Genomic DNA, 14,102 nt, shown 5'->3' on the forward strand with positions numbered 1-14,102 from the left:
ACGTCCATCACAGCGATTCTTCACGAATTACGTATCGCGCATATGCGCTTTGCTCTCTAGCGCCACCGCAGGCGGAATGTGGCAACGCAGCCTACGATGGTGTGAGCTTAGAACACTCCGAAGCACAGAAGAGGGAGAGATAGAGAGAGAGAGAAAGATAGAGAGCGAGCTCCACCGACCCTCGAGCGACAAAGTGAGGTACCGACTGGAACAAGCTGGGCGGGGAAGTAACTGCAGTTCTGGCCTTGAAAAAACACTAAATTGCTGAATTACAGCAATTTAACGTTAACGCGTCCCTTTCGTCCAAAGCAAAATGTCATCATCTGGGAAAGACAACAGCGCTCAACATGCGAATTACGTGGGACCGTATCGCCTTGAAAAAACGCTGGGCAAGGGACAGACAGGTTTGTCCTTTTGTGTTTTATGGGACTCGTGATGCTTTATACACACGCAAATAGTAGAGACTGATGTTGACTTCAGTTATGGACTAGATATGCCGGGTGGGTTAAATATGTAATTGTGTATAGGCAGGGCAATCGTGCAGTTTTTGCAGGTTAGGAGGAGACCCGGTCTACTTTTCTTCTGTCGCAACAACTGAATTGTGTCCCGTGCTTATAGGACATTCAGTTACACATTTGCATATTAAAGGAATTGATGGTATATTCAGTATTTGCCTGGACACATTTTTTTTGTAGGTTTTCTATGACTGGGCAGATATGGTACAAGCTGTCCTTAAGGAACGCTCTCCTTCATTCTATCTGAATGGCTCCCGCTGCTGGCTACTGGATTTGCTCAAGTCCTAATAGGGATGAAATTTGGTTGCTGAACTTCAAGATTTCATTAGCATGCAGTAGTGTTCCAACATCTGAACATTTGGGATGGTGTGTGCATCGCTGTGTTTGCATTGCGACCTCACTGTGCTTCTGTGACTGTGACCTGCTAACTCTAAAACTGTACTCTGCACTTTAAAACCAGAAGGAATGCACACACAATAAATTCAGTAGTTTGTAGTTGCTGATCTGATCTGCTATTGTCCCGTTATTAATCCGTTTTTGGCCTGTGTAAAGTGGTATTATTAACAAGCAGTCAGACAAGTCTGTCATAACGAAGTAATGGATAAATTGGTGGTTAAGTCCAGGAAATCTCCAGTTTAAGAGTGTAAGGTTTTTGCTCTGAAAGCAAAGGTGGTGATTTTTAATTTTTTTGCTGTCGTTGCTGCATTTTACATGAGAAATGTATTGATCTGATTTCCTATATTTCATTTGGTGGGTGCTCTTTGCGATATGACGCTGGGGATGACCTATAAGCTCCTTGACCAGTGTTGATGGAGTGCAGTCAGACTTGTACCTGCTAGTCCTGTGTAGGCCAGTATTCAGCAGAGCCAGGATTTGGACTGCATGCAAGCCAGTACCTGCTAAGTCCTCAAATCAAAGTCAGTTTTTCCTGTGAAGGTACGAGAGGCTACGGCATGGAGGGCACGCTAGGATTAGTGCCAGTGTTTCATGCGGTTAGAATTGACCTGCATGCGTGTACATAGCTTACCACTGTGTACATATGCTTATTGATGATATTGATTAAACCCTGGATCAATGTAGGCATTTATTGTGATTGGTAAGGGATAACCTTAAACCTATGGCATCGGATGTAAGGTAGCTGCCATCCTACAGAAAGCAACAATTAACCACTTTTTGGATTTTTAAATTCCCTTTCAAACTTTATAGTGTATTCAAACTTCATTTCAGCCTTTCTATATTGAAAATCCTCACATCTCCAGTGTCAAGGATATGTGAGACACATGCACTTTTACGCTGGCTGTGTTCCTTGTTGCCCAACACAAAGACTGAACTCCCGTGGGGCTTTTGTTCATACAGTAATTCACTGATGATCTTCAACTCCTGTCCCCCTCATCCCTAAATGAGTCCTAGCCTGAGCTCCTAGCCTGAGGCAGGGCCTGCCTCTGCCCGCTAAGTGCTGGGGATTTTAGGGCTTTCTGCTGCCGTTGGCATAGCTGCCGAAAGCAATGCCGCCCAATAAACACAGACCGTCTCCGTCGTTGAGGATCGCCCATATGTCACGAGAGAGGTTCCTATGGCGAGAGTGAGGGCTGGGGGAGGGGACAAGATGGATGATGGGAGAGGGGGTGGGGAGTGGGGTTTTTTTTGGGGGTGGGGGGGAGCACTAAAGGGGGACTCCCCCATGGGACGCCTAAAAAAGGGACGTGCCGGCCGCTGTTCCTCTGCACAATCTGCAGAAAGGGAGCAGAGGTGAAGATTAGAGGCCCTCGTGCTGCGAGGAAGATTGAGCTATCTGCATGGCCGCTTTGAACAGAGGCGGCTCGTAACGTTAAGCCGCGGTGTCGTGCGGGGGGCCGCGCACGGTCGTTTCTCGGTCCTCAGCTGCTCCTCATTTGCCCGACACCTCTCCCTTATTTTCTATCTATTCTTTCTTCTGTGTTCTTGCGCCTCTCTGCGCCTCTTTGTCTCCCTCTTTCTCTCTCTCTTTCTCTCTCTCCTGCTCTACTCACTCAGCCGAGGCATCCCAAGGGTTCCTCTCTAACGAAGCGGGGAAGTACCCGGGGCACGCAGCCCGTTGGGCCAGGAGACGGAGCGGGAACGCTGGGTCACGGGCTCGCAGCTTGTAGGCGAGGCTCCACGTGGCGCTCGGTGAAAGCTGCGCGCCTCCAGAAACGCTAACGGACGAGGCGCAGGAGATGATCAAGCCATGTACGGTCCACTCCTGGGCCAGTGGACGTCTGGCGGCCTGGCAGTGCTGATCAACCACACCTGCGAAGAGGCTACAGGCGGAGGCCCATAGTTTCTGCACCCACCTGATCGCCCTTGTCTCCCAAGTCTGATCTCCGTGAGAAGCAAGCAGTCCGGATTCGAAAGTGTTTCTCTTGGCTTCTGCACATCCAAGACGTCGTGGTGCAGCCATCTGCCATTATAGTGGGCAAATGTCATGGTCCAAAATGTTAAAATAAGCCTGAATTGTCTGCTGAAAATGTATTTTTTTCACTATTGTTGGGGAATTTGTGAAAATTAAGTTTTCCGAATGGCAACATATAGTTTGTGTTATAGCCTGAAAAGCCCATTTGATGTGTTAGTGGCTGGTTGTCTTGCTGTGATGACTTTCTGAACAATTTGTCTGTGTGTTTCTGTCTGAGGGGGTTGAAGTCTCTTTTTTTTTTCCCAGACACGTCCCAGCATTCAATTGGCTCTCATTTGTAGAGTGCTGGATAACAGTGACTGGTTGTCATGGTTGCACCCCCTTCCCACAAGGCTCTTCTCACAATGCCCATGCTTTCCATCTTGGAGATCACAGGCAGACAGCAACAGCCAGGCTTTGAATCCCCCCATGCCCACACTCATTTGTAAGAGTCGCACTGTCTATGTTCAGCTGAATTTGGATTTTTTTGCTTATTGTGCCCAGAATGGATTTTAAAATAAATTCAAAATTTATTTTGCAATGTTTTCATTTGAATGATTGACTCATATCCAGGAGTCTGAAATTTACATTTTACCTTTTGGCTTCACTGGATACAAAATAAGAATAAAGCGTCTTCGATATGTTGTGCAGCCTGGCAGTTTTCTTAATGCATCATAAATGCCCTGAAATGGACAAGGACATCGGCATTAGTGCAGATGAAATCTCATCGCCATTGGTAGAGGATGAAGTTATTTTTATGTTTGAAGCTTTAGAGCGTGAAACGGATGGGAAAGCTTCCAGATTACTACTTTTGATTGCTGTAGCCTGTTAATTTGAGTCAGCTTCATACACGGAGATGTTACCCTCAGGGCTGGACAGGTGGACTAGCCACCTGACAAGTCAACAGTGTAATTATCTCCAGTGTGACTAGTGAATTTAGGCCAGAACTTCGGGTGTTCTCTGTGGTTTCTTGCTGCCTTTATATATTTTGTTAAGCGGTGATTTCAGGTCGGGGCCGCGCTCCATTTGTGGTTTATTGTTAAGCGGCTGTTCTCCCTGTTTGCCCATCTTGCTGGTGTTTGTATTGTCAGCGTGGTAGTCTGTTGTGTGTGGTGTGTTGACTCCTCCTACACCCCCCTCCACCACCATGACTGCAGAGCTTCTCTCTGGGGCAGGCTGCTCTCTTGGGGAGTGGGGGTGGGTTATCAGAGAAAGCCAGCAGAGTCACACAACTCCTTCCTCTGTCCTGAATCCTTATTCTCTCTATCTCCATCTCTCCATCCCTGTCCTCATGCTGTAACCTTTGCTACCTTGTCACAGATGCTTTGTGGGATAGCCTTTCTGTAAACAGCCCCCTTGAGGTTACATCACTGGGGTTAAACTCAAACAGCCCATCAGGATGGTTGTATATTGATTTTTGGCATGTCCCGTGCGAATCCTTTCTCTAAACTCCACGGCAAGTCTTACCGAATATCCAGTATTGTGGTGTCAGACACCATGGTGACATATTTCCCCAAAATAGCGTATTAATCATGCAGCTTTAGTTAGAGCATTACTCATCACGAACTCCCTCAAAGCTGAATGCTGCATTTGTGATGGAACCGGAGCAGCGACTGTGGTCAATAGCTCAACAGATGGGCCTGTTTGGGGTTTAATTAGGAGAAGCACTCAGCCCGGTGAAAGCGCTCTGGTGTCTGTGTGCTGGTTCTGAGGGTGGTGGGCCAGACTCGGGGTGAAAAGAGTGCAGTCAGGGTTAAGGGACACTGACGGTGCTGAGAGAAAGAGAACGAGAGGCAGGGACACACACACACACTCACTCACTCGCCCTTTCTTTGTTCATCAGCGTGTCTCCCTCCATTCAAGTTCGTCTCACTGTTTTCTGACAAGCCACAATACAATAGCCTAGAGCGTCCCAAGAGCCACTGGAGAAGTAATATTTATTTATTAATTTATTCGTCTGGAGGGTGTCGCTGTTGCCTCGGTACTGTATGAATGGGATGAAGCGGCGTGTCATTTTGCACGCGCGATTGATTGGTAAAGGAACCAGAGGGGGTATATCCTGTCCAGATGGCTGGGTTGAACTGGGCCATGATGGCTGGTCATTAGTCAGGTGGTCACCAATGCCTGGCTGTTCAGACTCTATTCATGGAGGGATCATCCTTCTTTACATTGAGTTAGTAGATGAAAATGGAAGAGGGGGTAATAAGTGAAGGAGGGGGTTACTGACACAGGCACACACAAGGTACTGTGTCAACAGCGAGGTAACGCCTCTATTACTCTTTACATCATACAATCTTTGATCAATTTATTTTTTGTAACTTTTATCAGTTATAGCTTTGAGGTAACGGTGGAAGAACAGTGTACCAATGGATTACTTTCGTACTTTGGAAAAAAGAAAAAAAAAAGTATTTGCGTTTGGGCCGTAAAGGTCCGTTGCTTTCCTTCGGCATATCGACGCAATGTAACATCACTTCAGCATTGGCTGGATCGCAATAGCCAACAATAGAATATCTGCTATATCTCTCGCCCTTAGTCAAAGGCAAGTTGGGGGTTTCTATGGCAACCACCCACTTTTATACATATGTGCAGTGAATGGCTGTGGTACAGTGCTCTTCAACCTAAGCTGAAGGGCTGGGGCTATTGATTGGCTTCTAGCCTCCACCTGAGCTACTAGAATGTGAATGAGGAACCGCCCCCATCCCTTGGTTTGGGCTGAATGGTATCCCTATAGGCCAAATTAAAGATAGGACCCATATTGTTGTGCAATATTTGCAGCGAGTTCATAATTTTATATAGATTGATTCAATATGTTACGCTAGCTGGTATATCTGCTTCAGGATGACGAGAGGTATTGAATCAAAATCGGGTCCTTTTATTGGCACTCGATTGTCATCTTTACATTCCGGAAAGCTCCGTGGCATCACGGTAACCTTGAAAAGAGGAAAAAGAGGGTTTGTGGTATTGTTCACGTCTTACCTTTCACCCCAGTGAGTTCCACGGGGGACAGCGGACACTGGACAGCCATTCCTTTGTCATGTGTTGTGAGAGAATGATTTGATTTATGGTGAAGATGGCAAGGATCTGTCTTCTGTCATATATGTGGTAATACTATGAGAAGTTTAAAGTGCAGGTTTTTGAAATGCTTGAGCAAAAAGTGCTTGCTTGGCAAAATTATTCAAGGTGTGTCAACACGAGGTACTGCATTGGCAGATAATTTATGTATTAATGAGTAAAATGTCGGTTTTTAGTTCAGTTTTTAGATCAACTAAAGGATGCGAATGGTCATTTCAGAAGCTCAGAAACTAATGGTTATTTAATCTTTCATATCGGGGGGAAAATGTAATGAATTCTGTTTATTGTGACTCCAGAGAGACATGTGGAGAGAAATGGGCTGTAACTGGGTCTCCACTTCTATCTTCTTTTTACACTCGTAGCAAGCCCTCTGTGAACAAAGGCAGGACTGTTATTTTTCACCTTTTCTGCCTTTTTGCTGTGGCACTCCCTCATTAATTTTCTGCCCTCCATCAGCAAGGGCTAATATGTCCGTAATGAATGAAGAATTCAGCCACTGAGACAATAGGAACTTTTTAAGGCTTTCATTCTCCAGAGGGATCAGTCAGACCCTGTCTGCTCTTTAAAACGCCATCGTGTATCACAGAGAGAGCTGTTGGGACTGTCCGCCTAGACTGTTATTATGCAGAGAAGCTATTTTGAAGAAGCAGACTAGACAAGAACCATGAGAACAGAGCTACAGATGAGATCTAGTTCTAGTCCAGATCTGAACTAAAGCCCTAAAGCATGTGTATTTATAGCTGTTGTGTGTAATGTAGGCTACAGCATGGACCAAAGGAAAGTGGATTATGGTTTAATTATTGAGAAGCATCTCATAGAGTTCTCATCAGGTCGAAGGAGTTAAAGGCAGTTTGTGTTTATCCTGTGGTGAATCAGACACAGAACCATTGCTCTGCTAGACTGTGTTGAGTCTAGGGTTGCAACGGTATGAGATTTTCACGGTATGATAACCGTCTTAGAAAATACCGCGGTATCACGGTTATCACGGTATCACAGTTAGTTTGTATATTATTAAAAGATACACTGACCCTTAAAGAAATTACAAGTTTTTTTGTTCAATTAAATATTTATTGTAGAAACCTGGAACTATTGTATACAAAATGTCTCCATTAAAAAAAAAAAAAGCTGTAAACATGTTTATATAAATACTGCAAAATTAGAGAAACCTAAATCATGGATTTCAGTACAATTATTTAAGTTTAAATTATTTAGTATCTGATAAACTCAGCCTGGGTCAGTGTCTGATCAACAACTGTTGTAAACGTCCGTTGTACTGCCAAGTTAGAATATAACCAGATACTGCAGAAAGAGAGGATTTATTTCTGACATGACCGTCACAATAGAGATTTCTATTTTAAGGCGTTCACACCGAGTCTGGTTTTAACGTATGAAAAACAGACACGTTAGAATTTGAAAATGAACGCATGTAAATTAATGGCGTCTTTCACATCCAGTGAAAGCAAGGACCATAAAAAGCTAGAATTATACTTTCACTAGTGACCGTAGCGCGCGACTCCGCACAGTTCTCTTGCATTACGTTAACAAATACGAGCCTCTTGTAATTCCAGGACGAAAAATGAGAGAACGTGAAGACGTTAAGATTGGGCGTTTTGAAAATAAACAACCATTAAATAATGTGATGAAAAAGCTAATCATTTCGAGTATATGTATAAATATTTAACTTAAGTGTTGGGAAATATTGAAACGGACCTTTAAAGTTACGTACAAGTGCTTTAATTCCACCTTATAAAGGTGTATGAACCCTGCAAACATGACTTTGTTCATTGCGCTTTGGCGCGGCGCGCATAGTGCACGACCTCGCGAGACAGCGCGCGAGACCCTCGCGCACGGGTGGAGCCAACGTCATTTTCGCCGCTGATTTTAGTTTAGCTTTTTTTTTTTAAAACATTTGTTAAGTCTGATGCACTTTCTGTCATTTTCACCGCTGTGTGCTTAGTAGCTGAACCGGAGCGGAGTTGCGCATGCGCGGGTCAGTTTCTCCGCTGGCTTGCTTTTTACCGGTAATAAGCAAACGCACACGGTATGATAACCGTGCATTTTAATACCGTGGTATACCGTGAAACCGGTTACCGCTGCAACCCTAGTTGAGTCACACAGCCCAGACGATGTGCTGTATGTGAAACACCTTCAGGTAACCTTGAGTAGTTTTCTGCGCCACAAACACAATTTCCCAATTTGTAAGAATTGTTAGGCCATATATGAATGATTTGTTGGATGGGCTAAACTTGTATCTAGTAGGACAAAGCCAATGAAACTGCTTTTTATATTTTAATCTTTTTAATGAAAACTATAAACACAGATACTTTGTGTTTTGGTCAATTACATTTATAATGGACTGGAGAGAGATTTAATTGACTTGCAAGGGTTGTAGAGGAAGGCTTTGATAATGACTATTTCTGGATAATGGTCCTGCTGCAGTATTGACTTTGGCTTTTCCTGAATATACCCTGTATTGCTAATGACATCAGGTGACCAGGGCCTGATTTCCATCTGACCCATATAAATGGAGTGACTTAGATTACTAGGCTTTAGATAACTCATTAGCTGCCTTTGTTTGGGGGAACATTTAAAAATAGAATTATAAACTGTACCAGAATGCTGGGCAGTATATGATTTAGGCTGGATGAAATAGAAGGGAGACAATCTGAAGGAGTATATACAGGTTTTAAAGAAGCATTATAGCTTTATAGGGCACTTCAGTGCAGATGAGATATATTAACTCTGTCGGACTGAACAGTGAACGTGTGCCCCAAACGCAAACTGATGACAATGCGGAAGTATGTGGGGTTCTTCCAGACTTAGTCCTTCACTCAGAGCGTGAGGTTCTGGTATAAGGTGTGAAGTTTTGCGTTTTGCATGTGTGGCGGAGCTTGTATGCGCGGCGCTACACTGCCTCAGGCTACGTCAGAGCTGTGATCTTTAGTCAGTCCTCGCACCTCACAGAACACACACAGATGGCCCGCTGACTACTTTTGTGTGTGTCTGTGTGTGTCTGTGTGTGTGTGTGTGTGTGTGTGTGTGTGTGTGTGTGTGTGTGTGTGTGTGTGTGTGTGTGAGAAAAGCATGTGTGATTCTCTGCGGCCGTTAGCCTCGGTCCTAGCATCCAATCGTGTGGCATAATCAGATTACTGGGGTGCGGAGGGGGATGAAATACCACCATTATTTCCACTTTGGCATCAACAAAAGCAGGTAGCACTCTGGACACTCTGCTGCAGGGTAGAGGGGGGGGGGGGGAAGCGCATATGTTTAAGCTTGTGGGTGGATGTATATGTGTACATATGCCTGTAAGCGTGTGTGTGTGTGTGTGTGTGTGTGTGTGTGTGTGTGTGTGTGTGTGTGTGTGTGTGTGTGTGAGCAGAGGAGTTCCTCTAATCTAATAGAGCCCTGTTCCAGAGTGCAGCTAATAGAGTGAGAGCTGGCCGTGCTGCATTACACCACAGCAACGGTTGCCGGCCACGTATCCGTGGAGACGGCGTGGGGGGCACTTGCTGCGCACATGTGGCCTGGCTGAGCGCTGCCCGTCTCAGCATGGCAACAGCATCGCCCCACTGAGCAGCGCTGTTGCAGAGACCTGCACACTCGCTAACACACACGCACATCGCTCACTGCAAAAAAAAGAGAGAAAAACTTTGAAATATTATATTTTTATGTAACCATTTGCGAGGAGGGTAGATTGGTTTATCTCCTTCCATTCTTGTCTGTGTAATTACAATGTGAAAAATAACACAGATTAATTGCCTTTTTACCTAATGGCTTATTCCAAGTCTACATGAAGTTTATGCCCATGGTTACTTTATTATGCATATGGTGTACATTATTCTTTACTAATTAATGCATGAATTAAATTTATCATGCAAATGCTTTTCAAGTGCTCTGTTGTTAGGGTATGAGTGGGTTTTTGCCCTGTACTCTTGTGGGGCTGTGTTGCATTTTTCTTCCTGTTTCAGCCCCTATTCGGCTGCCTCTTTCTCCCGAGTCTGCTTTTGCGTGAGCTATAGAGTGCTTTTTGAAAGCCATTATGTCCTGCTGCCAGCTATATGTAGAAGAAAAGGGCCTTGATTTCAGTGCATTATTTCTGGCATCTTCCTTCTGCCTCACATTGCTATGGTTACAGCTGTAAGTGAACACGTGTGTGTGCGCGCGCATGTATAAGTTTACACGAGCGTCTGTGTCATGTGTATTTTAGGGATAGACAACAAAAATATGACGGCTGAATACACGACCAGAATACTGGGGGAATCTTGTATATGGGAGTATGAGGGAATAGAAGATCTTTTAGCTCGTTGCCATATTGCTGCTGGGTCGCAACTAGCTTGTTGCTAGCTGAGTTCGGTTCTGCTCCGGTTATGTGTAGCAGCAGCCAGCCCTGACATGAACAGATGGCTGTGTGGCTACGGACCCAGTCATCCCCACCACTGCCCGGTGCCGCCGCCTTTGATAAAACGCATGCCGGCACGTGTGCGCATGCCTCGTGGCACACACACGCACGCGCCTGTACACGTGCACGCGCGCACGCCGAAAGCGCATTTGCACGTAAATGAAGTGATAAATCAAGTCGCGTCGTGGCATCGTCTCCTTGACTGCGCCGGGGCGGCGACCGCGACCGTAAAAGCCGCTCGCGCGGGCGTCTCTTGTCTCGTGCTCGCGCGCGCGCGCAGCTGAGAGCCACGCGGCAGGCACGCCAGTCAGGCCTGGGTCACCGCGGCCACTGGCTCAGGGCCAGACGTGCTGAAGGTCATGGGTCTGCATCGCAGGTACTGCGAGGAGACGCTGCACACAGCTTCCAGAGCTCAGACCCATCCCGGATCACACCTTCACTGTGCAGATCTTGATTATAGACAATGTATTGTCTGGGGAACGTCATATATCTAAAACATGCATATAAGCACATACTTTATATGTTCATCATCCTGTTGAAGTATCGGTTACTGATTTTGTAATTGTGGACCTGTAATTGGGCTTTATTCATCCATCGTTTCACAGGGAAACAAGTGAGGCCGATTGTTATTATTCCATAATTGAGCAGCAGTTCAAGCCTCTTTGATAGCCTCTTTGATAGCTGAATGAATTACTACACATAGATGTCTTTGCCAAACTGCCAGAATAGCCCATGTGCCTTCTGAAAATAGCTTGACGCACAGAAGTGTCAAAACTAAACTGATTTTGACGAGTATGAATTTAATTATAGTCTCTCTTTCTCCATCACTCTCTCTCTCTCTCCCTTTCTCTGCCCCCACCCAGAGCATGGATCACACTGCTGTCACTGTATAATTGGCCACATTTCATCCATAATCATACGCTAATGAGGAGCGGGTAACAATTACAGATTACGTCATTGCGATTTGCCTCCAGGTTTGGATGACGTCCCAGATTTCACAAGACCCGGACTTCGACGCACGCCAGCCTCCTTCTCTATGCCTCTTGGTCTGTCCATCCCACTCTCTTTCTCTCTCTCTCTCTCTCTGTCTGTCTATCTCTAGCTCACTTCCGCTTTCTGCACACTCTTTTGTGTGTTCATCTGAGTGTAGTGTAGGCGTGTGTGTGTCGGGCCTGTGACTCATGTTATAGCAGAACTGTATTTTCAGCTTCGACTCCTCTCTGTGCTGCCTCCTCCAGGGAGGAAGAGAGCCCCATAAAGGCCCTTCCACATCCACGTCCATTATCGAGCATAATTTAGCCCAGTCCTGAGGTGCTGCGGCTCCCCGGCTCAGATCGCACGGGCCAGAAGGGACCGGAGGTTAGTGATGCTGTGATATAGATTCAGCCTTTGATCCGGACTAAAAGGCTTTTGTTTTGGTGACGGTTCATCCGTCTGCTCGGGAGCAGAGTTGCTGAAGATAGAGAGGAGGGCTTAATGGCACAGGAACCTTAACTTTTACCCCTGTCTTTTCACAATGATCTTTTTGAGTAACAGAAGGAGCTCAGCTCTCTCTTATTCTCTGTCTCTCCCCCTCTCTTATTCTCTGTCTCTCTTTCGCTTATTCTCTCTGTCTTTCTCTTATTCTTTCTGTCTCTCTCTTATTTATTGTCTGTATCTCTCTCCCCCTCTCCCTCTTCTTTCTCTCTTTCTCTGTCTCTTTCCCTTCCTCTATTGTTCTGCTCAACTCCGGGCCGGCTCCAAGCCGATTAGCCGGCTCTCTGACGGCAGCCTGTGCCGGGCCCGCCACCCTTCCCCCAGCTCTCTTTGTGCCTCCGCCACGCGCCTCCCGCAAGCCCCGCGAAAATGCAGTGTAAGGAGGTTTATGGAAAAATGGGCCAAATTTTATGCAAGGATATGCAACAATCAACACAATTTGGTCACTGATGAAGCTTCTGCTTATGGTGATTGGGAAGTCTTCTCACCTGCTGTAGCTTGACGTCAAATAACGCTTTCAGAAGATTGTGCTGCTACGGCTGGGTTGACATTTATTTTTGCAGGGCTCTCCTTTGACATTTTAGCATGGATGTGAAATGCCGCAATGTTTGTAAAGTAATATTTTTACTTAATGTCTTTTACCTTTTCTTAAAAAGGTGTTTTTTTTGTGTGTATCATAATAATAATGGTAAAATAGAATATGGTGGAATAAAATTCTACTCTACTCTACTCTCATGATGATAATAAATAATAGACTGCAATAGTTTCAGTGTGATCAGCATATGAGTGATTCTGTTGCCATCTTACATTTACGGCATTTGGCAGACGCCCTTATCCAGAACGACTTACATTTTTATCTCATTTTTTTATACAAGTGAGCAATTTGCTCAGGGGCACCTCAGTCATGGCCTCAGGTCTGGGAATCGAACCCACGACCCTCCGGTCACAAGACCAGTTCCCTAACCACCAGGCCATGACTGCCCTATCTTCCCAATGCTTGTCATAGTTAGATGATAATAAAAATAGACCACATCTTTGAAAGGGAATTTCAAACAGTGTGATGGTCTTGTAGTTTGGTGGTGTGATGGTGTGACGGTTTGGTGGTGACCTTTTGGCCACCACGTCTCCGTTGTGGACTGGCAGGCCACGCAGCCATTTGGGCCCCGGTCCCTGGAGCCCCCATCCCCATCTCCGAGGCTCCCAGCTGCACTGTCTGCTCGATCACCCGAGGAACCACAGCGGGATGCCATCCTGTCTTCCCGAGTTAGCGTCTCCGCCGCGCAGCACGGAAGCCTGGCGTTCGTGCCGGGACAAGGTGAGGTCTTGTCATAACACGACCGGCACGGCGGGTGAACGGTTGGGTGAGCTCGCGTCAGGGCGGAGGGGGAGAAGAAAGCCAACCACCGCACGCGATTCTCCACACCTGGCTCTGCTCGTCTGATGATTACCTCCGCAGAAGAGCTCGCTCCTCTTTGGTTCTGTTCCCGTCTAGCCAGCGTATGGATCAAAGGGGGGGGGGCTAATGACACAGCTCGAGGCCCGGAGTCCGCGAGAGCAAAGAGCGGGCCGGAGCGAGCGCTCGTCGAGGAATGAGAGCGTTTCCCGCCGCTTCTGTCAGAACCCGTGAAGAATGAAGCCGCTTGGTGGCAAATGTATGTCTCTGCCCACGATGAAGAGGGGACATTGTCAGGACGCATTGATTTCACTTCACGGGAGTGAAAAGCGTGAACAACGGATCAGTCACTACGTCATTTAGCCCTGTCCGCTGGTGGGGTGTGTGTGTGTGTGTGTGTGTGTGTGTGTCGGGGGACGGCGCGAGAGAACCTTCGCTGGGCTCCGAGGAACGCTGTCGCCGGCGCCCTGTTGACTTGGAGACAGTGCGCAAACGAGCGTAGCTTTGGCCCTGGCTGCGCTGGGGGGAGTCGGAAGCGGCTTCGAGACGTCTGCATTCGTGCGCCGACAGACCCGTGTCTGCCAGGAACCTCTATCGGTAGCCTCAGGGCTTGCGGGAAAGATCTCATCGCGCAGCTTATGGTCTTGAAGCAGTCTTGTGTCTGGTGTCGGGAGATGGGAATACTGTCGGGGAAGACTGGGAGGGCTCTTTGGGAAGACTGGGAATGCGGACTTTGTAGGTGTGATGTTAAGAGCATAAGTTATGACTCCTGTGGCTTATGCTGTTGAGGCTTCCTGCGCGCTTGGTATCCATATCTGTGTTACTGTTACCGAGTTT

At 46.5% G+C, this 14,102-nt stretch overlaps 1 protein-coding gene across 8 annotated transcripts in view; it reads left to right on the forward strand.

The window, feature by feature from the left end:
* brsk2b (BR serine/threonine kinase 2b) overlaps positions 1-14,102 on the forward strand; it is a 102,937-nt gene continuing 88,835 nt past the window's right edge. For 2 of the 8 annotated variants that reach the window (XM_076997635.1, XM_076997644.1), the window contains exon 1: positions 1-404. In XM_076997635.1, the coding sequence (XP_076853750.1) occupies positions 314-404 (91 nt within the window). In that variant the 5' untranslated portion in view covers positions 1-313. The remainder of the gene's footprint in view (positions 405-14,102) is intronic. The other 6 variants (XM_076997652.1, XM_076997661.1, XM_076997671.1 and 3 more) reach the window with 3 other exon arrangements.

This window comes from Brachyhypopomus gauderio, chromosome 1, assembly GCF_052324685.1.
Source record: "Brachyhypopomus gauderio isolate BG-103 chromosome 1, BGAUD_0.2, whole genome shotgun sequence".
Classification (NCBI taxonomy): domain Eukaryota; kingdom Metazoa; phylum Chordata; class Actinopteri; order Gymnotiformes; family Hypopomidae; genus Brachyhypopomus; species Brachyhypopomus gauderio.